Consider the following 27116-nt stretch of genomic DNA (forward strand, 5'->3'; position numbering starts at 1 on the left):
ATACATTTTACATTTCTCATTGTGGTTCTTAGTCCTCTTAGTGCTCTCAGAGCGGGAAGAGGCCTTCAAAAAAAAGTCAATGATCTTCTGTGACTATAGCTTTTACAGCGAAATTTTTGTCGGAATCTTTAGACAGAAACAAATAAATGATTTCATAAGTTTATTTTAGTGTCAGTCAAACACCATGAAATATGAACGTCAATACATTTTTTTTTTGTTAGCATACAAAAAGAGAACAAAATCATTAGGCTACCACATGGTCGTATTCGCTCGCTACAATCTCGATGTTTGCAGACAAAACTATTTTTATACATTTTTATTATAATGTAAGAAAACAAATGCCACAACTTTCTTAGGAAAAGAATTCTCTACGCGATGCTGTAATGTAAAACAGCCAAAAATCTGGATAAGCTATGTTTTTTCAAGCATGGGCAAACGAAACGTTTTGTTGGGCAAGCGTGGTCAAACGAAAGGCACCGATTACTTTAAAAAACAGATCTAAATCGTAATTAACATTAATTTGAATTTTAAAACAGCATAAACATTATCAATTTTTTGTGATATTAAAATAAACTCACGAAAAATCAAATAAAAGCATTTATTAGACAACAAGATGTTTACAAATAGAAAGATTGTTTTCCGATTCACATTACATGATAAAATTCGATTGAATCTACGTTCTTAAATTCTTAAAATTGATGCAATCGGGAAAATATCTCCTTGAAAGGGTTTTTAATTTATTGAAATTGCCTTCTTCAATTTCTTTATGTTTACTTTTAAAGAAATCCTTTTGTAAATCAATTCCTTCGCACTTTCACACGCTTTTAAACATAAAACTCCATTATCCGTAACCTAGAACGATAAATAATACTTAGCAACGTTTATTTGAATATACATTTTCGTGATAAAAAATTGCACGTACAATTTCCGAATATTCAGCAAACATTGTCTTGACAATTTCGGTAGACGCAAATTATTCCACAGATATTGCTTCCATCTGTCTTTTCTTTACTGTATTAACGTTTCATGAGTTTATTAGACATTTAATGTACTGTATTTAAATAAGGTTCGAGAACTGAAGATACCGAAGATTAATTTCTAGATGTTTTCATTTCGACGTAATTCAGAGCAAATTTACGTTCGCAAGACACAATAAGTAATGGACAGAACCAGGATGCGTCAAATTCGAGAATGAAAACAATTCGGGAATCAAATTTAGTAGACACAATCCGGTAGTCAAGTTCGAGAATATTTGAAATAACGTAGTGAAAATCGTTTAAAGGTCAAAATTTGGAGAGTCAACATCGGTAAAGGACAAATCCTGGGCAGTCAAAATCGATAAAAGTTAAATTTAGAAAGTTAGAATCGGTAAAGGTCGAATTCTGGACAGTCAAAATCGATAAAAAATCAAATTTAAAAAAGTCAAAATCGGTAAAAGTCGAAATCTGGAAGGCCAAAATCGATAAAAAGTCAAATTTTAAAAAGTCAAAATTGGACAAAACTCTATTTTCGTGAGATGCATTAGAAAAAAAAACGTGATCTGTCGTCAAATTTCTTAATTTTGATAGCTTTTTAATTTCTGTTTTTGAATTTCTCAACTGCTCAACAAATTAAAGAGAACGATAACGATAAATAAACCACACAAATATATGAAGAAAAAAGTAAAAAACTATATACAAAGGGGACGAATCTCCAAATTTCTTCAAAGATCTGTAAAAATAAAATGGAAATTATTAAGACTTTTATCTACAAATTTCAATCATTTATAAAATAATAACTTAATATTTCTTTTTAAGAAACTGAAAATACATTGCTGCCCTGTGTCATTTATTACGTACCAAATATATGTTATTGTGAATGTGAACGTTTTATAACCTTCCTCTAATAAATTTAAGTGACAAAACAAAGTGACTAAATAAACTTATCTTTACATCCAATTGAGTTATTTTGCAGGGTTACGAGATGAGTGAATCCACAGGATTGTGTGTCAGAAAGTGTATAAAGTAACAAAACGATAAAATAAAATTATCTTTCATAAATAGGTTTTTTCTAGTTATGTTAGTCTCTTCTATCTTCGTAATAAACGCGTAAAACACAAGAAAATAGTATAGTTTCTAATTGGACTTAAAAGATAAACATAAGGTCAACTCCTCGCACGATAATATTGTTTACCGTGTTTCGATGCATCGGCAATTAAAATAAATTTACTCTTACAGACCTCACCGATTTCTAAAATTATTTTTCTAATAAAAGAAAGTGGTATTTTAGGATAGACAAATAACTTTCCTAGTCTCTTCTTGACAGGGCGCTTGTTAGGTAAGTACAGTATATCATAAAATCACTAACGACTTTAGGATATTTGAGGCCTCAGCTAGATATTGAAATTTAAAGCCCATTTATATAAATGTATACAATGTAAAGCCGTACGATATGATTTCTTGTAAGATCTAAGATCTTTCCAAGTACAATACTGGATTCCAGATTTGGACCAATACAGAGTATCGACAATAATACATGCGTAATGCTCGAGACCCTAAAATCCTTGTTATGTATATAACATCGCAATAGCATTAATCTGCTTTTAGGTTTTGTCTTGTTCATGTCGTCATTTAATTATGTGTTGTTTGTACAACTAGGCCATCGACTGTGATATACAGTATTTATAAAGTGAGAGTGTAAAATTTCCTGAATGTTTAATGTAAAATACAAAAACATTATTTTATAAACACTTACCCAAGACAAACTCGGATCAAATCAGAAATAGATCTCTTCAGATATTGACAAAAACATCTTACTCCAACCGAGCATACTCGGATAACTCTTATTTTCTCCACTTACGTACGGTTCTGAATAAAGAAAAATAATAACGTTACAAGTGATATTACTCATTGAAATGAGAATTTAACTGAATGCGAATTTAATCAGAAAATATCGATGGCGCTATATCGAGGTTCCAGCTTATGTCTATTGATCGACATCAAAAAGTTAACAAATTTGTATTCAGTTTACCGTTGAAAAATGTTTAGTTTTTCAGTTTTAACTTATATTTTTATTGAATTAAATATGAGACTTGTTTGGATGAAGACTAAACCGTCAAATCTCGATATAACGCATTTTAAAAAGCGCCAAAAAATAGGGAATATTATGTGATTCTCGTCTAATCACATAGATTCTGAACTCAAATTTATGTGTAGATTTTAATACTATATATTGATGTTTACGGAATTTTGGTTTACCGCCACACTCGAATTAGTGCTAATTTAAGAGGCGAAAAAGTGACGGAGCAAAATCGAACTTTGATTAAATGTACTGTACTGTACATAGAAATACATACCTGTTAACCGGCTTCCACATTGATTTCAAGAAAGATCCGAACTTCGTTTTCAGTTTATTCTGCCGAAAACGCCTAAGTCTGAAAATACAAAAGCAAATCAGTTGTTTTATTTCGTAAAGTGACATTCAAATGCGATATTGGAAAACAAAACATACAATTTTGGGCCAAGGCACTTTATGAAAATACTCGTGTTCCCTTATATTTACTTCTAGAGGACGTCTGTACGGGTCCTGAAATGATCGAAAACAAAAGTAATTAATTCAAATTTACTATTCGAATGATTATGTTTTTGTCTGTGTGTTATTTCGGATAAGATAAATGTTATTAAACTAATTAGCAGCACGTCATTAAAAATTTACTTAATGATATGAAACGAGTTTTCAACATTTTATTGAATATAATCGGTGAATTAATTATAAACAGATTTATGAAAGTCCACAGAAAGACCATATGATTACAATTAACGATATTAATTGAATGAATGCTTTCATACAAGAGAAAACACAAAATTTGCCGTATATATTCATTGTTTTTGGCAACAGAGAAAAGTCGAATGTAGATACATAAGAGAATTACATGCTTCGGTTCGTAAATAAATGTCATTTCGTGCATAAAACGGGGAAAGACAAATATGAATTTGTTAAGTACAGTTAAGTATAATTTTACCTTTTGCAATAGATCATAAATAAAATGTCTGGCATCATCCGATAATGCAGGAGGATACGACATCTTCACATTTAGAGCAGCTGCAAACGCATTTTAATATTAATTATCTTATATTGCTATTGTTATTATTCAATTAATAATTTTGATACATTACCTCTTATTCGGTCGTAACGGGGCAATAAATACACATTATCAATATCGAAAGCTTCTTTTACATAAATCTCTAGAGGAGTTCTTCCAACCAACGCTTGAAATAACACAATGGCGAACGCCCACCAGTCACAGTACGAATCTACAAACAATACATTCATTAATACATCCAACAATATGATCCAATGATGTGAAAGTACAAATGTGAAAGTACAAGTCTTTACCGTAAGGCTTCCTCTGGAGAATTTCCGGACACATAAATGATAAAGTTCCACAATAATCTCTTGGATTTCGTTCGTACTGAAAAAAGTAATAATAAAATAGTTAAGAGATCGTTAAAAATCTACAGTTCAAGAATATTACAATGTATAATGCTTACTGTGGATAGACCGAAATCAATTACTTGTGCACCTTTGTACACATCTAACATAACGTTGTTTGAACTAATGTCTCGGTGTATTATTCCTATTCAAAATAAAAACATTACTTTGCCACTCTTTACACATCTCTGGACTAAACAAGCAAATAAATCTACAGCAAATAATTACCATTACTATGAATATACATAATAGCAGAGGCCACTTGAGCGGCAAACACTTTAGCTCTTCTCTCCGGTATAGGGCCATTCTTTTGTATAAATTCGGTCAAAGTTTCTCCCTCAACAAAATCCGAGACAAAGCAAAAGCTAAAAAATAAAACTTATTACTTCACAGAGCACAAATTATTATAAATAACTCAGGTGAAAAGAGAAAAACTTACGCTGTGTCAGTTTGCAGGAATCGAATCAATCTGACAATGTTTGGATGGGCGGACACGCAATTCCAAACGATTGTTTCTCTCCGGATTTCACCAAACTATGAATAAATTAATGATGATTACACACGAAATATAAATTTTAAATATTGTTTAAATATTACTAGTGTAAATTCATAAAACAGTGATTACTCTTATACTATTAAGAAAATTATTATTCTTTTAATGTATATATATATATTTAGTGAATTTTGTGTATATTCCGGAAATTGTTCTTAATCCCCTTAATATTGGTAATTTTTGTTAAAAAATACCTGATTAGAAGAAGGGACTTTCTTCTTTACGATTTTTAAAGCCTTTTTCTTTCTAGAATATTTGGTCTTAGCCAAATAAATAGTTCCAAAACTTCCACGACCAATTTCTTTAGTAATTTTGTACTTGTCAATATAATATTTGGTTTTATCGAAACGGTCGTGTTCCTTCTTTGAATCTGCGAGTTTTTTTTCCAATTCGTAAGGCTACAAAATTATAGAAATGATTATTTATTTAGAAAATTTGCTAATGGAAGGAAAACAGAAGGAACGAATACTTACCTCGGTATTAGAGATCTCGCCTGAAATGCAACAACATAACAAAAATTTATGGAATAAATTAGTTAAAAATCCCATAAACTTTCCTTTCTTCTGTTTATTTGCTTGCAACTGCGACTCGTCTAGATTCGAGGAGTCACATTTTGTTGCAGGCGAATCTTTGCCATTCTACGAAATATCAAGGTAAAAATTATCGATGTTTGCAAACGTTATCGTTTTAAAATTAATCAAAAAATTTTCGTTATGTTAATCTACTCAAAGAAAAATTTCGATATTGTTACAGAGAAATCAATGGTTTACCTGAAATGAGCAATCTTTATTCTCCTGAACACTCGGTTCAGAATCTTCTCTCCTACTACAGAGAAACTATATTAATTCTTACATAATATAAAGAATAAATAGACACAATTTCTGATTAAATTTACCTTTTCTTCTTCATTTTATTTCTCGAAATTTGCGAAACAACTTTTTCGGCGCAGCGAAACATTCTACTCAACAATAGCAACTCGACAATTGAACTCGAAAGTATTGTTGAAAAATTGATTTTAATGACGCCATATTAATAAATTTTATATTTTTCTTATATGCTTTAAGAAGTCCTTTTTATGAAGTTCATTGTGGGTACGGCCAGACCCTCAATTGGGCAAAGTAATGGGAGACTGCATTTTTCATATGCAGGACAGACCGTTTTTTAGAAATATTGGGGTTTTACTTCGGATTGGAATCGTCTCCCTTAATCGTTCGATAAATGTCTTTTCATCTTATTTTACTGTTAAATACTGCCAATATGAAGTGTTTATAATTACAATGGACTTTGTATTTATAAAAATCTGCTCATGGTCTTAATATAAAGTTATATAGTTTATTTTTAATTAATTATTCGATCGTGTTAAAATCTGTAAATTGAACACACTTTAATACTGAGAAAGCACATTTATTGAGCTAAACAAACGTTTTAAACTTATTCCATGGGTCGTCATCATGTTAAAGTCGTTCGAATTAATGGCTTTTCGTATAACGCCATCAAATTTAAATTATATTTAAACGTAATTAAGAAAAATAAAATACAAAATACGGTAATTTTATACAATACAACATGTAAAAACTTTTTTATAGTAACTTAGGTTTTTATTGAGCCTGGTGGATGTATCATCTTACGAGTTCTTTCTGATTATATATTTTCATGCCGACGGGAAATGGTCGCATCCTTATGGTTTTAACATTTTTCTGTTAAGCTAGATCTGTAGATCTCACTCTTTTGTGTTGTGGATGCAAGCGTTGGCGAGTGCCCATTTGCAATGATTGTGGCCTTTTTTCCATTTAACTATGGATTCATCAGTCTGCGCTATTTTTTATAACGCTGTTGTCAAAAATATCGGCTTTTTACTACGTCGTATTTATGCTCTTTCACCCTTACGTTAAGATTTCTATTCGTGACTTCTATATATTCTTTGTCTATTCCCAATTGGTCGTACTTGTATGGTATTGCGTACACTTATGGATGTTCTTTCTCATTAATTTTTTTTAGATGTACAGACAGATTGTGCTCAGGAATAACTATTGTAAGAATTTCTCTGCCAAACTGAGTTTAATTAACTCCTATTTTTTGCGGGGAGATTTGTGTATTAGGACCATTGATGTTATTAAATTTTTGGTGGTTAATAGTCGAAGGGGTAGGGAAATATGACTTCTTAAGTTCAACTCCACTTGAGATAGAGGAAGTCTTTCTGGAAAAAACTGGATGATAATTAGCTGTTTGTAAATGTAGGTTATTTTAAATACAGATCAAGATATAAACAATGTGTAAAAAATCAAAAAGAAAAAACAATGATACAGAAATGTTTAATATAATAAAGAGAGAATAAATAAAACAAATTATAGAAAATATCAAAATATAAATTACAAGTTTATTGGAACAAAAAAAGATACAGTGTATCTCTGTATAAGCAACTTCACTAGAAATCTCTATTGTCTTTAATTCATTTATATGCAGAAACACATTTTGTTCAACAAAACTATGAAAAAATTTATAATTTCTATTAAAAACTGTAAGAAATTAATTCATTTTAATCGGCTTCTTGTGGTGTTATAGTTAGTTTGAACACTTCATTTTTTTTTCTTACTGTGACTTTTATCGTGGCGTTATTTTCTAGCGCTGCATAAATATCATTAGCAGATTTTACTGGTTTACCGTTAATATCCGTGATTATGTCTCCCGGCTGAATACCGCCCTAGTGAACTGAGGATCCAAGTATAACTTTCCAAACAAGCACTCCACTTTGGACTAGAGGAAAATCTGGGTTGCGCTGTTGCAATTCCAAGACCAGATTCGGATTTAATGTAAGCATGGTAGTTCCGAGATATTGTTTCTTCGAGATATTATTTGGAGAATATTAGTGTTTTTGTAGTTCGCGATTTTTTTTATAACAGGGGATGGATGTTTATTATATATTTGAATTTTTTGATTTTGCAGCTTTCATCTGGTCTTTTTTTTTTTTTTTTGCTTTTTCTAGGATCGTTTTATGTGGAAATTAGGTGTTATACAGTTCTTCTTCCAAATCCCAACACTTTCGCCACAATAATTCTAATCAGCTCTTATATCGTATCTATAATGTAAGAGCAATTCATAAATGGTCTTCTGAATAGAACCCTAAATACAGAGAGTTTATATGCAATTGGATCATTATATGTCGATGGTATATATATATCTGATCATGTGTAGGCTTGATATACACTTTTGTGCACAGTGATTTGTTTCGAAATGCAATGTTAATGTCCAAGNAAAGACCAGATTCGGATTTAATGTAAGCATGGTAGTTCCGAGATATTGTTTCTTCGAGATATTATTTGGAGAATATTAGTGTTTTGTAGTTCGCGATTTTTTTATAACAGGGGATGGATGTTTATTATATATTTGAATTTTTTGATTTTGCAGCTTCCATCTGGTCTTTTTTTGCTTTTTTTATGTGGAAATTAGGTGTTATACAGTTCTTCCAAATCCAAACACTTTCGCCACTATAATTCTAATCAGCTCTTATATCGTATCTATAATGTAAGAGCAATTCATAAACGGTCTTCTGATTAGAGCCCTAAATGCAGAGAGTTTATATGCAATTGGATCATTATATGTCGATGGTATATATATCTGATCATGTGTAGGCTTGATATACACTTTTGTGCACAGTGATTTGTTTCGAAATGCAATGATAATGTCCAAGAAATGTAATTAGTTGTTATTAATCTGTTTCAGGTTCAGTTTTAAATCATGCTAGTTGGAATTCATTTGGCTTAAGAATTGTTGTATCTTTGTGTCGTTCTTTCATACAATATCGAGTTATCGATTGTGATTGTTTCTAGTCAGGCAATTCTCATCTTTTATGAGTACATTTATTTTAAATATGTTTTATATTGTTATTTAACGAGGACTGTTTTCTTATAGGTTGAAAAAATCAACCGATAAGGATTTAAGTGATTAGTAGATAGAAAAATAAATATCGTAATATTCTTGTACCTTGTTTAATCCTTAATATATTCCCAGATGCACAAAGGATTTCGTATATTCTTGAGTACATAATGCTAGATTGTCTAGATTTTTTTAAAGCACCTTCCAAATTAATAGAAAGCTTATTAAAACCTATTATTATTTAAATTGTTTTACTATTATAACTAAAATATTTATTTGAATTACCTGATTGAAAAACAATTCACAATTTATGTTTATCATATTTTACTAGTATATCACTCGTGTTCTTGTATTCTAGTTCTTAATATATATACAGTATTTGAAAACTTACAATATAATTTGTATATTACAGTATCTGTTTTTTTCTCATTAGTTTTGTATTAACTTTAGTGTTTAGAAGCGATAACATGCAATTAATTATGTTTCTATTGTATTTTTTTCATTTTTGTTTGTTTCTTGAATTATAGCCTTAAAAAATTTTTTTCTCATACTCATGCTGGGTTCGGTTCTGCCAATAATATGGGTGACGAAACTAAAAGCCAGGTATAATTAAGAAACGCTGCTCATGATAAATTTCTGTGTTTATTGACTGAATTTTAACATTTTTTCACTTAGAAGAATTACCTCCTTTCGCTTATTTTTAACATTGTTTATTTTACAATAATATAGACCAGTGATTCTCAAACTTTTTCGATCCACCGCCCCCTTTGTTCCATAAAGTTATACCCAACGCCCCCTAACCTATTTTCTCTTGTGTGAGAAAAGGATTGGAAATATTCTTAGGAAAACTTTTCTATGAATCTTACACTTTGTGCCCTTACTGTACATTGTTCTCATCATCTGGAAACCATTAAACGCAATGTTTCCTCTTTTCAACCCCAATTTTGCCTTTGGTCACCGTTCAATACCCTGCCTCTATCATAGATCTATTCATCGCGCCAGAAGGGGGCGTTATTGCTTACTTTGAGAAACGCTGACCTAAAATGAAAGTCAATGTGTTAGAAATATTCAAGTTGTGACCTTCAATAAAAAATAAAAAATTTATAAAATGTCAACATTTTATATATATTCCGTCGAATTTTTATATGTAGAATTTGTCTGCCGTCGCCCCTCTATATTTCCTTAACGCCCCTCAATTCTCTTTGAGCCTTCTACTGCCCCCCTGAAAGCCTCCAGCGCCCACAAGGGGGCGTTATCGCCCACTTTGAGAAACGCTGATATAGACGTTTGCAATAATTCGATGTGTTATTGCATATATTTGTCTGTAGCAATACTTCACAGCAAAATCTTGTAACTGTTGATTTATACAGAGTGAAATATATCAGCATTTATCAAGTGTTGTTTGAAACTTCCTGAAATAAAGAGATTATTTATGACGTAAGGAAACACAACACGTGAAAGATCTGCCAAGGGGATGCCTCTGAAGAGGGTTTTCTGTGAGAAATTGGTTCCCGGTTTATACATTACACAAGTAAAAAACCGGAAATAATCCCCGTGGCCAGAGAAATACATAGTAGACGAGAGAATCTACTAGCAACCAGTGCTAAGTGATTTTATTTATTCGGCCACTGAAAGATATAAACAGGAAAAACACGGTAATATATCTTTAGCTATTGATAAGAAGTGATAACAATGATGAAAATAAATATAGTTAATTCCCAAAAGCGAGATAAAACAATGATAAAAACAAGGAATTACTTAAAATAAAACTGAAAGTATATTAAATTTAATTAATTAAAACAAATGGATAAAAATGTGATTAGTTTCATCGATGCATTGTGAAGAATGAGGATCGATTCTGCGGTTCCACCAATCGGCCGCTCTTCTTAAAGACCCGACAAAACAAACAGTATTTAATGTTAACTGGGCTGCAATTTGGAAAAATTATACACCTATAAATTTCCTCTATAATTGTCCTCCCGTTTCCTCTCTGTCTGACCACTTTTAATGTCGAGGACGAAGTTAGATAGATGCGAGTCGAAACCAGGCTGGCGAAGAAGGACCGATTAATTACATAAGATTATCTGGGTTGCACGGAAAATCACATTATTTCGATTCAAAAGAACAATGACAAGACATTACTAATTTGAAGTGAACAGATATTTTGAATTAAATAAATAAAAAACTACTGTTATTTTATTATAACAAATTTTCATTTTATATTATTCTGTCTTCCGTTATATAAATACTCGGAACCTCCACTCCCATTCTATAGAAGATATTGCTTAACTTATTAAACATAATACATTTATTACAAAATTATTTATAAACTGTTACATATAATTTGTACGATATAAACTACTAACACTTCTTAATTCCTAGATAAATACAATTAACATTTCGTTAATTACCTTTATGTATAATTAATTATTTTTGGAGTAATTAACAAATCATTAATACGCTATTCTTTACTAATTATTTATTTATTTGAATAGCACGTGTCAATGTGATAAATTTTGTTTATAATTAAAATGTCTGGGAAATACTTTCTGAGAATTTAAGTCACTCAACACCCGTGTTGCCTCACTTCTTAGAACAGAGATAGGCAGGAAGTTCAATAAAATTTTACTCTGATATGATGAAATATTCTTTACGACTTATATATAAATATGTCACACCAATGTTATCATATCTGTTAATTCCACCTGTTTGCATCAGTAGTAAGTATAGTTTTTTTTTGCTTTGAGTGTATGTAATTTAAAATATAGATATAATTCTAAAATTTAACTCAGTTTAATAGCTGTGTTTTTATAATTAGAATATCAACAATTATTACATTAAACTGTATTCATTCAACATAAAAATCGACTAAAATTATAGTTAAATTATCTGTTTATAATAATTCTTTCTAAGATTATACCAAAGAGGCACGAGAAAGAATATATTATACATTGTTTATAGTGTTTTACACAATAGATTTCTATTTATTTAATTGATAAACATTAAGAATATATTAAGAACCGAGAATTTACTCGGTTGTAAGGAAATTTATAGTACTGTATATTCATGTAAAAAATTTCCTTATATTATAGAGCAATTCGACTGAAAGAAGAATGATGAAATCTCTCGTCTTAGTCTTTTTACTGGTTCTTCTGATTACCATAATAGGTAATGTGTTCGTTAAACTTTTAATCCTAATTATTAAGCATTTTAACATACAATAATAGTCATAACACTTATGTAACCTTAAAATATAAGGATACGTTAATATTTAATTTATCTTATAGGGTTCGTTTATATGCAAGACAAAATATGTGTTCCCAGATCTTGCAATATATATTGCATAACTCGTGGCCACAGAGGAGGCTATTGCTCCGGAATTCACTGTATTTGTAACTGGTAAGAACTGGATACAAAAGAAAACGAACTTCAAAATTATTCAGTAATAAATTTAAATGTGTAAAGTTCTGTAATCAATATTGTATCCATGTAAGAATATATAATTCAATAAATATATTTTGATTTTTAAGACAGTATACGTGTTGTATTAAATTGTCTGATTTATTTTCTCTTATGTGCTTTCAGAGGCTATGAAGCAATAATCTTAATTGATTTATGGAATTACTTCTTATTACTTCTTAAGTATTTTTTCATTATTATATATTTATCTTTACGTGTAAGAACATTAATACAATACGTTTGCTTTTTTACTTTTTCGGCTGTTATATATAACGAAGGGAAAGTGTGGCAATCGGTCAAAAAACGACGAAGATTTATACATTTTTGGCAGGAAACTTAGTAGCATTGGGAAGTGAAAAAATTTCAGAGTTTCTCTATAAGTATGGATAATACTATGTGCGTGTATGCTGTGGATGGGTGTATATGTGTGTGGCAGTCACGATTCCGTTAACCCAATTTGTAGCTTAATATCACTTGTGCCTTTTGTCGAAAATATCTGAAATTTCGCATCGAGGTTCGTATATTAGGGAGAGTGACGATATTAAGTTTTGAGGGTTAAAGGTCGAAGGAGTGAAAACATAAAGACGGTCGTATGCCATATCTAGTGTAGAGTCGGAATTAATGACGTTTATTAGGCTGCAATTTAAAAAAATTCTACATCTATAAATCCCTACTGTTGTTCTGTTATTCCGTCTGTCTTTCTGAAATCTCGAGAACGGAGTTAGACAGATAAAAGTCGATACCAAATATAAAAACGAAAGAGGCAGCAAGCGCGGATTACCTATACAATAGCTTTCGATATAAAATGTATGTCATGTTATTTCAAGTTAAACTTTTTCCCTGTAAGATGTTAGATGGATGACTGGTACTACTCAATAATTAAGACTTTTATAAAAAAATAAACTTACCAAATTTTGTATTAACAATGCCCTAATATGCACAGTAGTTTTGGCTTTCTTGATTTACATCAATAATCGTCTATGTTAGCCCATTTTTCCAGTAAGATCTACATTTCTTCTTGTATTATTCTGTTAAATATTGATAGCTTTTCATAAGTGGCTTTTATTCAAACTTAATTGTAAATAACTTACAATTAACTTTTCACATAATTTGATTGATTATATAAATATCGAGTTAACTGCTATCCATAAGATTTCCGCAATTATGACCCATTAATTTTTAACCAGATATTCACTAATTATCAAACATAGATTTCTTTCAAAGAGGACCTCGACAAAAGTAGATGTAAAGTAAATTAACTATTTACATTTAAAAACATTAGAAACACATTACTGTACTGAATTTTGTAACTATTTACAACTTGTATTTACATCACTATCCTACTTTCTAAATCTTGTTTATTTATATTTTAAAATACTTCAATGAACTCACCACCACCTTTACTAATGTTAGTGTTTTCTCTGATATATCAGTAATTATGTCAGAGTTCTATTACTTTTTCTTTTTTATCATTTTATTTTTTATATTTTTTTTAATTTTCATAATTTTTAAATGTTTTTATAGTTATTTTTCGAACAAGTTCCTGTTTATTATTTAGATGGTCGGAAAACTAATTTCGTTCCCTTCTTAGAATGTTTGGAAAGTGCAGTATTATTATACGGTAATTGTATTTATTATTAATAGCCATATAATGTATGTTCATGCTATCGTAATTACTTAAACTAATCAACACATTACCACCTTAAGCCAACATTATCTATTTATTACACACTGTGTACAACTGTGTAAAAGCAAATTATTTCACAATTAGCAACAACAATTTCATTTATTTATTGTGTGGAAATAACTAATGGAACGTTGATCACTTTGATATTCATACATTCTACGATAATACATACCAGTTATAGCGCATCTTACCTGACACTTGGAAATATTTATAGTAGTTAAATCTAGACACACCCACTAAATTAAAAGCTACACCAAAGCAGGAGATAAAATCATTAAGTTTACTATGGCCTTAATTCGCCGTAATAAAAAAAGTTGACAAAACGATCACATATTACTTATATAATTATGATTTATAAGGGTTTACAGTTTTATCGACTTCACTAATCTACCCTGCAATAATATTTTGGATACGAATTAATCGCTATTATTTGACAATACGTGTAGAAAAACACATAATTATCTAATTTGTACCTTCTGTTTCGTTATTTTATTAGGTATTTGATAATCTATCAAATATTGCACATTTATCAGTTTTAATTTAAAACCTAAACTCTACTTAAAAACCATTTATAAGTTGCATTGATTCCATTTTTTGAAAACAATTAATTGTATTATTTCAAAGCACACAATTAAACGCCATCAAATTTAAATTATCAGCTTTTAGAGTTACATACTTTAAGAAGTCTGTATTGAATTAAATTGATTTAATATACATTTACATTTACTATAGGATTAGAAGGCCACCACCAATAGGTATAGCCTTGGAAAAGGAAAGATGAAGAGTTGTAGAAGAAGTGAGAAGATTTAATATACAAAAAGAAAAACCTACTCTACAACTTGTAATTATGTATTTTACATACACAAATGACAAGAAAGTTTATCGATCTAACAAACAACAAATGTTTGCTGAACACTATTTATTTTATTTTCGACGATTAACGGATTTATATGCTTTTCTAAAACTCTTCATTTCATCTTATGTAGCATATGATGTTTTTCCAGCTTTATTTACACAAAAGAAACTCCGATTGATCGATAATACGACAGGAATTAAAAATAATGCATAAAACGCAGTTTGAGCCGCAATTATCACAATTATTTTAACGAATACTTTACTCAGAAACACAGTTTTGTGTAAAAGAATCAACACGCCTATACCGGTTGAGAATGCGCCCTGAAAAATCGGAAAACCCACATTATATAAACCATGTTGCAATTTACCTTTTATGGTTTTATCTGACGAAGTGAGAAAAGAATAACATATGTGAGTAGGGTAATTAACACAAAACCCAATAGAAATTACTAAGAAGAACATGGAAGCGATGTCCAAGTCTACACCCCATAAAAACATATAACCCAGGGTTTGGATCGTAATAGATAAAATACACAGAGCAACGACAACCGAATACAGAATATTTGGATTAAAGAAAAGAAAAATAACAAGATTTATTAACGATGTCATCCAAAAAAATTGAAAGACCACTTCTGTAATAACGATACTTTGCTCGACTATAGGCGATATCAGGGTATGTATAAAAACGGAAAAAGGAAATTCTTCTGCCATTGTTTGTATATCTTTGATTAATTTCGACTCCGTGATTCTATCCAAAACATTTCTTGCTAAAAGAAAGAAACGGCTACAAATAATATCCGTATAATTATGATTAAATACGATATCATTCTCGTAATGTTTGGCTCCTGGAAATTTCAAAAAAACATTTCGTAAAGCATCGATGAAATCTTGTTTAGTGGATAAATCGTACCCCATAAAAGAATATTTTTCTGCTGAATGCTGTTGAAAATCTTTGTAATACTTCAACCAAGAAATATCCTTATCTGCCACGTTTGGATGAGACTGAAATTTCTCAATCATCTGGTCTAATGACTAATGTATTCTTTGTTGTATTCTCAAGCAAACAATACATACAAGTACAGTACAATATTTTCTGAGGAAACACGCATACTTATCCTTTTTTAACCCCATTCCCGATAACCCGGCATTTTCACAATCTCGGTCACCCTTCGGTCCACATTAGGCCGAGTTTTCGAGGCTCTACTGTATTCTCGTTCGATTTTCCTTTACCTAAATTTCGACGCTTTTGAAGCTCAATTATCAAAATTTCCATCTGTTCCGAGGATAACGTTGATTACCTCGTGCCGTACCACGTGCTCCATATTTTCGTATTCTGCACTTTCGAAAATTGTACAATTTCATTCGTTAGAGTTCTATACCGTGTTGCGCGCGCAGATAACCCAAACATGTATAATCAACCGAAAAAAATCGTGACATCAACGACAAAGACAAGATTGTTTCGAACGACCAGAATCGCCACTTTGTACGAGAGACGACTTTCGTCTCTCGCTTTGACGTCACTCGTCGGTGAAAGAAGAGACGAGAGATAAGTAACCAGAATACGGCCCCGGTGAGGTTGGTGCTCTGTAAAGCGCGTGCGCGAATCTGGCTTTCGGATGCTGCGCTTGACGATACAGCGCTTCCACTCCGCCACTGATATTCGAATATACAATAGCGATCTTTTCTTTTTTCTCACGTGTAGTATAGAAGTTTGTAATTAAATACATAATGCGGTTATAATAAAATATTGTGCGATTATTTTCATATAATTAAAATTAATATGCATTTATTTTTTTAAAAATACAAGAGAAGCGGCGCATCCACCGCTTCCAATGACGGCATCCCACTGCAACAATACCATAAGAAACAAAAAAATTTATTTATTAAACAAACTTGCTCTGTATTCAACTATAATCAGTTGATATAAATAACTAAATATACTACTATACGACTGGTGATTATACATATTTGTTGTATAAATCTGTTGTCATTTTGAGAAAAAACAAAATGAAAATAAACAAAAAATCTGAAAAAGAAGAAAATCATTCTGTAAAAAGTAAATTAGTTTATATAAACCAATTAATATGTTTATTTGCCTATGCACAAACCCTTCATTCCATGTTATATAATATATTCTTGTTTGTTGCTTTGTTTATATAAATACAACACCAAATAATAGAAAATACGACAGGCACTAAGAATAAAGCATGAAACGCAGTTTGCACCGCAATTATAACAAGTATTTTAACAAATGCTTTATTCAAAACCATAGTTTTGTGCAAAACAATCAACACACCTATTCCGGTTGAGAATGCGCCCTGAAATATCGGGAAACCCACATTATATAAACTGTGCTGCAATCTACCATTTATGGTTTTATCTGACGAAGTGAGAAAAGAATAACATATGTGCGTAGGGTAATTAACACAAAACCCCATAGAAATTACTAAGCAAAACATGGAACCGATGTCCAAATCCACACCCCATATCGACATATAACCCAGAGTTTGTATCGTAATAGACGAAATACATAGAGCAACGACAACCGAATACAAAATATTTGGATTAAAGAAAATAAAAATAACAAGATTTATTAACGACGTTATCCAAAAAAATTGAAAGACCACTTCTCTAATAATGACGCTTTGCTCAACCATAGGCGAAATCATAGTGTGAATAAGAATAGAGAAAGAAAATTTTTCTGCCATCATTCTTATATCTTTGATTAATTTCGACTCCGTGGTTCTATCCGAAACATTTCTTGCTAAAAGAAAGAAACGACTGCAAATAATATCGGTATAATTATGGTTAAATACGATATCATTCTGGTAATGTTTTGCACCTGGAAATTTCAGGAACACCTGACGTAAAGCATCGATAAAATCTTGTTTAGTGGATAAATCGTATCCCATAAAAGAATATTTCGCTGCTGAGTGTTTTTGCAAGTCTTTATAATACTTCAACCAAGAAATGTCAATATCTGCCACGTTTGGATGAGACTGAAACTTCTTAATCATGTCGTCTAATGATTTCTGAACGACTTCGTTTGAATAATCCAAAGTTTCGTTAATCACTATGTGAATACTAAATCGATATTCAGTAAAATATTTATAATATACTCTAAATGCTCGGGTGATTTCGGAATTTTCGGGATAAACACCAAAAACATCAAAACCTTCGTTCAAAGAAATAATTCCCCATACACTAAATGATAAACTAACGACATACAAAAGTATTATAATAATCTGATTTGAGGAATAAAGCAGAAACGATGCGACATTTTCTTTGAAGAATTTCATAAAAATGTCTTCCTGCTTCTCTTCTTCATAACTGTTATTAATGCCGTATTCTGGAAAATATTAAAAACAAAGTTGTTGAATTTTTATCCATAAACTAGCAAAACAAATTTGATTAAATTGAAATAAATTATAAAGTTCTAACAAAAATGGAAAATTTCAAACTTATTAAATTACTATCTGAATCTAATTAAATATAAAAAATATAAAATTCCAACGTTTAACAATACTTTGTTTCCGTTTGTTCATCCATCGTTCGCTCCGGTTGACAGTCCACAAATTTACAAACACGGAGGCGACCTTTCTTTAGAGGCTACTGCCTCCGCAATAAAATGCAAATATGGTTAAAAAAAAAGTCCTCTGGTGCTATTGCCATTTTCACATAAAATTCATTTGTAGAAAAATAATAAATATAAAAACTATCTGAATCATTATAATAATATCAACTTTTTATTTTCCTGTCTTTGAAATATTTGAGTAGTCAATTTTGTACTTGGGAAATGGAAGCGTCGAGGAATGCAGGAGAATTTGCGTTTATTTTGTATAGGCCTATATAAATGTTAGTGTGTATGAGTGTGTATTTGTGTGAAGCAAGACTTTCTTCACCCTCTTTGAAGATTAATAACTCCTGTAATTCATGTCGAATATTTTCTGAAAATATGCAGGGAGGTTGGCATAATTAAAGGATTGATTCAGTTAAATTTTGGAAGTTAAAATTCGATGGGTGTGAAGATAGAAGGGTCGTGTATCACATCTCGAGTGGGGTTAAACCTAATGAAGATTTCACTTGTTATTCGCATTTTATAAGAAAATATCATAACAGATGGTACCACAAACAATTTTTTTATTTATAATAATTAATAACACATAATTATTTTACACCGTAAACAACGAGTACTATCTNATGTCTGTCCTTGATTAAAATTAATAATTTTGTTAAAGTCGGTTAGGGGCACGAATTTGTTCACCCATTTTGATAGCTTAATAACTCCTGTGTTTTTTGTCGAAAATTTTTGAAATTTTGCAAGAAGGATCTCGTATTAGACTAATTAATGCTGTTAAATTTTGGTGATTAAATGTCAACGGGGTGAGGAGATACATCACGTGTCGTATCTCGAGTGGGGTCGAACTTAATGAAGATTTCACTCGTTTATTAACATTTACAATTGTTTTTTTAATATATAAAACTCATTTCTACTTTTTTATAATAATTAATAACACATAATTATTTTACACCGTAAACAACGAGTACTATCTAACTAAAAAACAGTTATAATGAATGTGTGCATATTCTGTAAGCAACAGAGCCGTTATATTTTCTTATACAGTAGAGCGTCAATTATCCGAAAGAATTCCAGTCGGCAAATTTAAATTTTCCCCAGTGCTGTGGAGCTGCAATCTTTGGCTATGTCTTGAGCTACTCAAATATTTTACGTTTTTGATAGTAAATTAACTTCTGAAGTATAATTTTTTATTGCTTTTATATATTTCGATATAATTTATTTTGTTTGTACCAGGGCTGTGGAGTCGTTAGTCGGGGTCGGAGAGTCGGAGTCGGATTCGTGGAGTTTTGGTGTTTTAGCCGGAGTCGGAGTCGGATTGGTAAGGAAAAGTCGAAGTCGGAGTTGGAGTCGGTAGATTTTTACGAGACTCCACAGCCCTGGTTTGTACAAAATAAAAAATAATTTTTAACGATAAAATAGTCTTCGTTAGGCTTAACATCGACGAAAATTTAACGCGAAGCGTCACGCAATGGAAAAAAATTTCAACATGGGATAAATTAATGTATTTTTTCGTACATAATCGGTTATCCGAAATATTGGTTTTCCGAACAACCCCATTCCCCAATTGATTCGGATAATCGACGCTCTACTGTATAATGATAAATAAAATTATAATTATAAAAAATTTAGCACCTATTAGCAGATTTAAATCTACGTAATTATGATTGAAGTATTAAGTGCGCAATCAGTTGACAAGTACTGACATTTTCATTATTTTTTCTAAGTACGGTCCAAACACTTACAGACCCATTAAAGTACAGACTGTCTGTACTAAATACGGACTTATGGTAAATCTAGAATTATCTGCCTACGATTCACCTGTCACTGCTTTTCAATGGTTGGGTCTCTCCCAAAATTTTATGGCCCGTGGTGGTGACATAATATTTATTGATTGATCGCTACAAACTCGCTTCAGTTTGTACAAAACGTTTCCAAAGTTGATGTAATTTGTTATTAAGTTCTAATGTTTTATGTGTTTTAATATTATTTATTTGTTCAGGTGTCACTGTAATATAATGTTTAAATAATTCTTTTAATTTTTCTAAAATTTTTTTTCGTATTTTAATTTTCGAAATTTTATTTGTTCATTAGTATTATTATTATAAATTGTTTCTCGTTCTATTTGTAAGAAGTATTCTACCATACATAATTAAACCAGCAAGGAACACCTGCGGACCTACCTATACAGTTACCCATAGATATTTCCTAGTTCGGAATAAAAAACCGTACAGTACATGGTGCTTTTCCTGTTAAAAACAGTCATACAAATCATCTATCTAACTCCGTTTTGGAAAAAAATATTTGAATTAAAATGACGTGCTTCTCAATCCAAGCCGGAAGTTTGTATATACAGTTGATCGGGGTTTTCTGCCCCTACGTATTCCATATCTTATCATACATGCTTTTTACCTATCTATCAGCGCTACCGAGATTGAGAAAATAGCAGACACTCAACAGACAGGCAGAGGCCAGTGAAAACTTATAGTTGTGCAATTTGAAAATTGTAGCCCAATTTAAACAATAGCATAGTCTTTCAAAATGTATTTCAATCTTCTACAATTTATTTAATATGCTCAACACTTAAAAAAATTAAAAGGTACGACTCTTGTTGAATAATTACATTCTTTTAATATAATACTGTGTCTTATTACATTTTGTAATTACATGTAGACGACAGAAGAAGGGTGTGAACTTGAAACGCGTATCGTCAATAAAAAATGCATAGAACACATTGTGTCATATGTAAATTACACTTTATTTTGTCGTATAAACAAACAAGAAAAAAGACACGATTTCATAAGGAAAGATGGAAATGACGGGTTATTACGGAGTGAGAATATATATCTTAAGATATCTGTTTACCTATATATGACGTCATCGACTTTTCAGTACCAGTATATGAAAAGGTCATTAAGGAAGAGTGAAAACAATGATATACTAATGATAACTGCACACAAAATGTGGTTAGAAATCTTCCGTAGCATAAGATTGCAATAAAACAGTAAGTCAATAAACATATACAGACTTTTAATTCTAAGAAAAAAAATTGGGTTTACCACATTTTATTCAAATATCAAGTTTTAGACTCAACGACTGAAGGAAAGAAAAAATATTGATTTCGATACAGGCGACTTTTGTAGGAAGATTTTTGTGTCTAAGAACCACGAGTTTTGTTACATTACTTTAGTTCGCTTTTGTGTTTTACAAATACAGTAATAACAGTAAAATTTTATTTGTTGACTTAAAATCATTCACCGCTGCTATAAGAAGTATTTTTCATTTGAACTGCTTGTCATACATTCGAAAATTTAGCATACATTGCAATAATTATTTGTTACGAATAAATAAGAATCGTTTTTTACGGAGTTTAAATAACATTTATTTTTATTGAATACTTTTTAAACGCATACTGTTAACCACATGTATTTTTCTTGATTGAATAATGTATGTCTGATCATAACCAAATTGAATTTATTTTATGATTTTTATACTTTCATCTATTATAATTATTTTTCAAAACATTAGGTGTCCGGTGTGAGATAAACATCCCTTATAATAAAAATCTACTTTATTTTCTTTAAGATTTATTACGTTATTTTTTAAAATCAACAACATAATTATGATTAAAAAAATTAATTGTAAAAGTTATATTTAATAAGCTTTACTTCACCTGAAACAGATTTATAATAAATGGGATTAAGACCGTTCTCCTCTCTGTATCCACTCAAAGCCAGACAACCTCCGAAAAACGTCAGCTGAAAGAAATACGTAAAACAGATGCAGGTAGCAGCATAAAAGCCGAATATTCTAATTGCCGGAAAAGGGCAGTTCATTGCAACACAATAAGAACAAAAGTTTGTAAACGAAGTTATAGTTATGGATACTGCTGCATTCGAATACGTATCTTCCATGCGCTTTTCAACAGAATCACGAGTATTAGTTGTTCTCCAACACGCGATCACTACGAAAGAATCGTCCACTTCTGTCACTGAAAAACAATTTCAAAATATTAGTCACAAAATAAATGTACACATTATATAACGTATTATATAACCTACCCAGAATCGCAAATGGGAGAGCAACATTATAATATGTGCTTTCTACTCCGCAAACAAATAGTAATCCAAACGAGGCAGCTACAGCCATTCCGGCTGACATGACACTGGCTACACCCATCCACGGTTTGCTTCTAATCCAACTATTGGTCATATTACTCAGCATGCTGAAGAAACATACTACGATTATAGTGACGCTTATAAATGGTATTATCTCCTGCAAATCTGATATAACATTAACGTCAGTCGAAGCGAATGGCTCGAAAAAGGTGTCAATATACTTGAAATTGCATTCTTTTATTTTTCTGTGAAGAGCTTTACTCCAAGCTTTAGTCCACTCTGTTTTACTTGTGTTACTATAGTCCAATGGATAAAATAAACGCACGGCGTATACTTCTTCTATATAATCGTTACTGTCAACGATCACACCTCCTAAATTCAATAACATTATCTTATATGAAAACGTTAGAGGATCCATATCTATGGGATACTTGAATTTTAGTCTCTTAGAAACTACATCATCCGCACGATTTAACAAAGTGGAAATAGGATTATCGAAACATTTTTCATAGACCCGTCCACAAACATCGTTGTAACTAATTTGTCTTTCATCGACATGCACGGTGACGTTATTTGCTATTTCGCTTAGCATTTGAACTTCCAGTAAAATATTTTTCTTTAACATGTTTTTGTCTTTTTTGTGTTTTATATAAATCATAGGTACTACTGGACGATGAGTTATCCTTTGTAAATCGTAAAATTTCGAAGTGTTCATTGGAAATGTTTTGTCTATGAATTGTCGAATGTCAAAAATATTTCCTCTGTCAGCACATAACAAGTAATTCATATCATGAATGATTTTCATATTGAAAAATCCAATACACAGTAAAGCACAGACAATGAAAGAGGTAATGATGTAATAATAAGGATGTCGTGCAATGTTTCTTCCGAGATTTCCTAAACACTTGCATAGACTTTCACTGACACACGTAAACTTCGTGTTTTTCATCATCTTGTAACGTTGTGCGAAAACCTGACACAATTTCTGGAAAATTAATTAAGTTACAAGTTAATTAAAAACTATAAATTAGAATAAATTTAAAAATACTTTCAATGTGGATTTATACAAATTTGATTTCAATTGTCTGAAAAAAATTCAAAATTCACGTATTGCTTTAATCTAACATGTTTCAAGAAAATTTGTTTTGAAATTCTTCATTTGATTTTAATTTGAAAAATTTCTTGACACCTCGATAAATATTAGGATTTAAATGCATTTTCCGTCTTATTTGAGTTTGTATCGAAAAAATTAATTTTCATTATTTCCATATTTATCCCAATGTTGATACAGAGAAAAATCAACAAGTATCTCGAAATTTGTCTATTTATTGCAATGTTGCATTTTTTTGCATATTTCTCAACGCTGAATAGTTAATGTATATCATTTAGCATGAAAAGTTACAAGTATTTTGCTGTTAAATTTAAGTAAATTTTGCAAATAATATAAACGTATAAAATTTTTCTGGTCTGCATTCAATAACTGCTTTTTCTCCAATGTATGTGTCTCGTTCTACGCATCTGCATTATGTAAGCTTATCTTGTTTGATGTCACAGACAGATCTCTTATTTACCTTTATATCCAAATTGAATAAGAACAAAAATACAATTACTAATATTTTTCATTTTTCGAATACACGTAATACCAGTAGGTTTAACATTTGACAAACATCTCTCCCGACAGAATGGATTGAGCTTCTGCTTATTGCATCATGCACTGTGGATTAAAAATTGCTGTTCTTAAGCTTGAACATTATAAGTTATATTACTTTTTCCTGCTCTTTTAGAGTGTTTGAGAAAAGCGTCCGATTCAAAAGTCAATATTTCTCACTGACCACGCCATAACATCTCGTAACCTAACGTATTATACTGAAACGTGATCTTTAAGCACGTTCCTACAAAGAAATACCCATCTTTTTTCAAATGCACTTTTTAGAAATCAATCCTTGCAAAAAACGATGTAGAAAATATATTTTGTTTTCATGTGCAACGACATTTCTGCATTCATTGTCAAATGCAGGCAATAAGGTTCAACAACCGCGTTATTAGAACTGCCCTACTTTTCCGTGTCTATGTCATGTAATATTTCACTTGATTCCGACATATTGATACAATGGCTCATTCAAAAACTTTCTACTGTCAAACAATGTGTTAAAAGCAATACAAATTTAATATCGAATAACATGTAAAATAAAAAGGGTATATTTTTATGAAACACCATTTTATATAAATTACGAACGAAAAGCTTTGTAGGAAACTTTATAAAATTGCAGACTGTAATATTAGTATATTAAAAACAACAAATAAATTTTAATTATTGCAATACTTTACAAGAAAACATTTCTAACAAACTGTTATAAAATGTAAAAAGACAAATACCCATTTTCGGGACCCACCAGTGGCAAAGCGGTTCTGTTTCTTAAACACTGGAGTTCAGTTATGGTTCGCGCCTGGCCAGGACGGGCTGGCAACGTGAAATTTTCCGGGTTTTCTCTACGTCTGTAATATCCCGTAGGCACCGAGCATTTCGATCTAAATTGTTACCAAGGTCGGCGATTATGCCGTGGTTTGACGTCTCGCCACCGTTTAAATGTCGACAGAAACGAGGTTCAATCGCGATCGACTCAAGAGAGTTCTTAAAACTAGAACCAGTCATAAAAGAGATTCCACAATACCACGCAACCGAGAAAATACAAGATGGCTGCGGAACACGTGTCGGGCTATCGGCAAAGACATAAAAAAGACATCTGGAGAGACGTTGATATTTGTCTATTATTAAATGTATGGCAAAAAAAAGTATTTATTTCTAAAAAAACTTCTGCTTTGTTGATGTTCGTGACTAACCACTTCAGTTTTATCATCGCTTGCAATAACCGGGTTATTCTCAAGCGGCCTGTGCGAACAGCTCGACGTTCGACTGGCGACAGTTACAATCGAGATGGGAGTGAGTCTTGGATATTGTGCGAACGTACTATTACGCCTGAATATGGTCCACTACCCTTAAAAAGACATCCCGGAAGGCATTCCCCTAGGCAGATTGCCCGAGTGTTGCGTTGCCATAACTTAATTAATAAAACAAAAAAATACTCATTTTCGGAGGAAGTTTGTGTTGCGAGGAAATGTGCACGCACCTTGCATATTATATATAACTTTTCTGTATATATTATATACAGAAAAGTTAATTATGCATAAAATAAGCACAGAATAGCAAAATTAATAATAAATTTTTACAAAAGATTGCGTTTTAGTAGAAATCGGAACTAGCAGAGAACGTACAGTAACCGCGTTAGCTCGAAATTCTAATGTTTGTGACAATAATGTCAGTAAATACAAATCTTGCTTTCGAAACTTGATTTAGTTCTATTTTCTGTGGAAAAGCAGATTTTCGAAAGACTACAATCGTCTTTATGAAAATATGGCAGCAGAAAATGAAATCAGTCTGAATGCATGCTCGATATTTTCGTGAATGGTTATAATTTGAAAAGAATTCCTTTCTGGTGATTCAAGATTATTTTATAAAAAAAAAGCAAACTTCAATCTTCAAACTTCAAAAGAAAAATCAATGAAAAATAAAAAACAAATCTAGAGTAATAAGTAACTATACAAGCATATTTGCATTGCTGTTACAATTTATTTTACACAGATCACACTCTTTTCTCTCACTTTATTAACGCTAAGTTCTACAGAATGCATTTTTCGGCAAAATTTTCGGCGTCTTCAGTGAAGTTACATATTTGATTTCGAACTTTACAATATGAAATTATAATCTCACAATTTAAAATACTGATTTGTAAAATGTAAGATTTTAGAATATAAATGGATTTCAGCCGCTATATAAACTATTATTTACGTTACAATAATAATAAAATTATTCTAAAATCCATTGAACATGGTAAGATTTTCAGGTGTTACTTTTCATTTTATGGTCCTCAACCTCCTTTACAATATTATTATAAAATTCAACAAACTTACCAGATTAAATATGAAGATAAATGATAATGATATGAATTGATAAACAGGCAATAATGATTAAAATAATTATGTAGTAGTAATATACAAGCAACGAGTTGCTCTTTCCAGGCTATTTATATATTTAACGCTATCTGTTATCATATTTCTTTAATGTTTTGTATGTTTTTAACAATTTTAAAATGGCAAACAACTTAATTTTCAGGATAGGGATGGGTTTTATAAAAAAAAAAAAACAATTGTAAATGTTAATAATGAGTAAAATCGTCACTAATTCAAATCCTATTGGAAATACACACGGCCCACATTATTTCCCCACTCCTTTCACCTTTTTCTATCAAAATTGAAATGCATCAATCCCACTAATAAACAAACCTCCCTGTAAAATTTTCGAAATTTTCGACAAAAAGAACAGGAGTTATTAGGCTTCCAACAGAGTGAGCAAAATCGAGTCAAACACTTCTCGCGTGCACACATATACACTAATATTTATACATACAGAAATTATTCCCGAGATTTTGTGCATTTTTCGACTTTAAAAAGTGTCCAATGTCCAAA

General features: G+C 31.0%; 2 protein-coding genes and 2 long non-coding RNA genes across 4 annotated transcripts; 1 reads left to right on the forward strand and 3 right to left on the reverse strand.

Annotated features, from left to right (window-relative positions):
• Positions 1–1520: 1520 nt before the first annotated feature.
• On the reverse strand, positions 1521–3543 carry LOC111639829. The gene is made up of 4 exons (XR_002759152.1): positions 3490–3543; positions 3335–3412; positions 2734–2846; positions 1521–1710 (listed from the first exon to the last, which is right to left on the reverse strand). It is a non-coding gene; the product is annotated as an uncharacterized LOC111639829 (long non-coding RNA).
• Positions 3544–3615: 72 nt separating this feature from the next.
• Positions 3616–5982, reverse strand: LOC111639836 (serine/threonine-protein kinase Aurora-3-like). Its single transcript, XM_023385787.1, has 11 exons — positions 5919–5982; positions 5794–5848; positions 5497–5661; positions 5218–5421; positions 4910–5004; positions 4699–4835; positions 4530–4615; positions 4375–4450; positions 4155–4292; positions 4001–4080; positions 3616–3627 (listed from the first exon to the last, which is right to left on the reverse strand). Exons 1-11 carry the CDS (start codon positions 5978–5980, stop codon positions 3616–3618), a joined length of 1110 nt encoding a protein of 369 aa, XP_023241555.1. The 5' UTR covers positions 5981–5982.
• A 5561-nt stretch (positions 5983–11543) lies between these two features.
• Positions 11544–12432, forward strand: LOC111639826. The gene is made up of 3 exons (XR_002759150.1): positions 11544–11616; positions 11989–12064; positions 12184–12432. It is a non-coding gene; the product is annotated as an uncharacterized LOC111639826 (long non-coding RNA).
• A 9796-nt stretch (positions 12433–22228) lies between these two features.
• On the reverse strand, positions 22229–23217 carry LOC111639838 (patched domain-containing protein 3-like). The gene is made up of 3 exons (XM_023385788.1): positions 22536–23217; positions 22378–22465; positions 22229–22232 (listed from the first exon to the last, which is right to left on the reverse strand). The coding sequence occupies exons 1-3, from the start codon at positions 23215–23217 to the stop codon at positions 22229–22231; spliced, it is 774 nt and encodes a 257-aa protein (XP_023241556.1).
• Positions 23218–27116: the final 3899 nt, after the last annotated feature.

This window comes from Centruroides sculpturatus, unplaced genomic scaffold, assembly GCF_000671375.1.
Source record: "Centruroides sculpturatus isolate CEXI.00-Female unplaced genomic scaffold, Cexi_2.0 scaffold995, whole genome shotgun sequence".
Taxonomy (NCBI): domain Eukaryota; kingdom Metazoa; phylum Arthropoda; class Arachnida; order Scorpiones; family Buthidae; genus Centruroides; species Centruroides sculpturatus.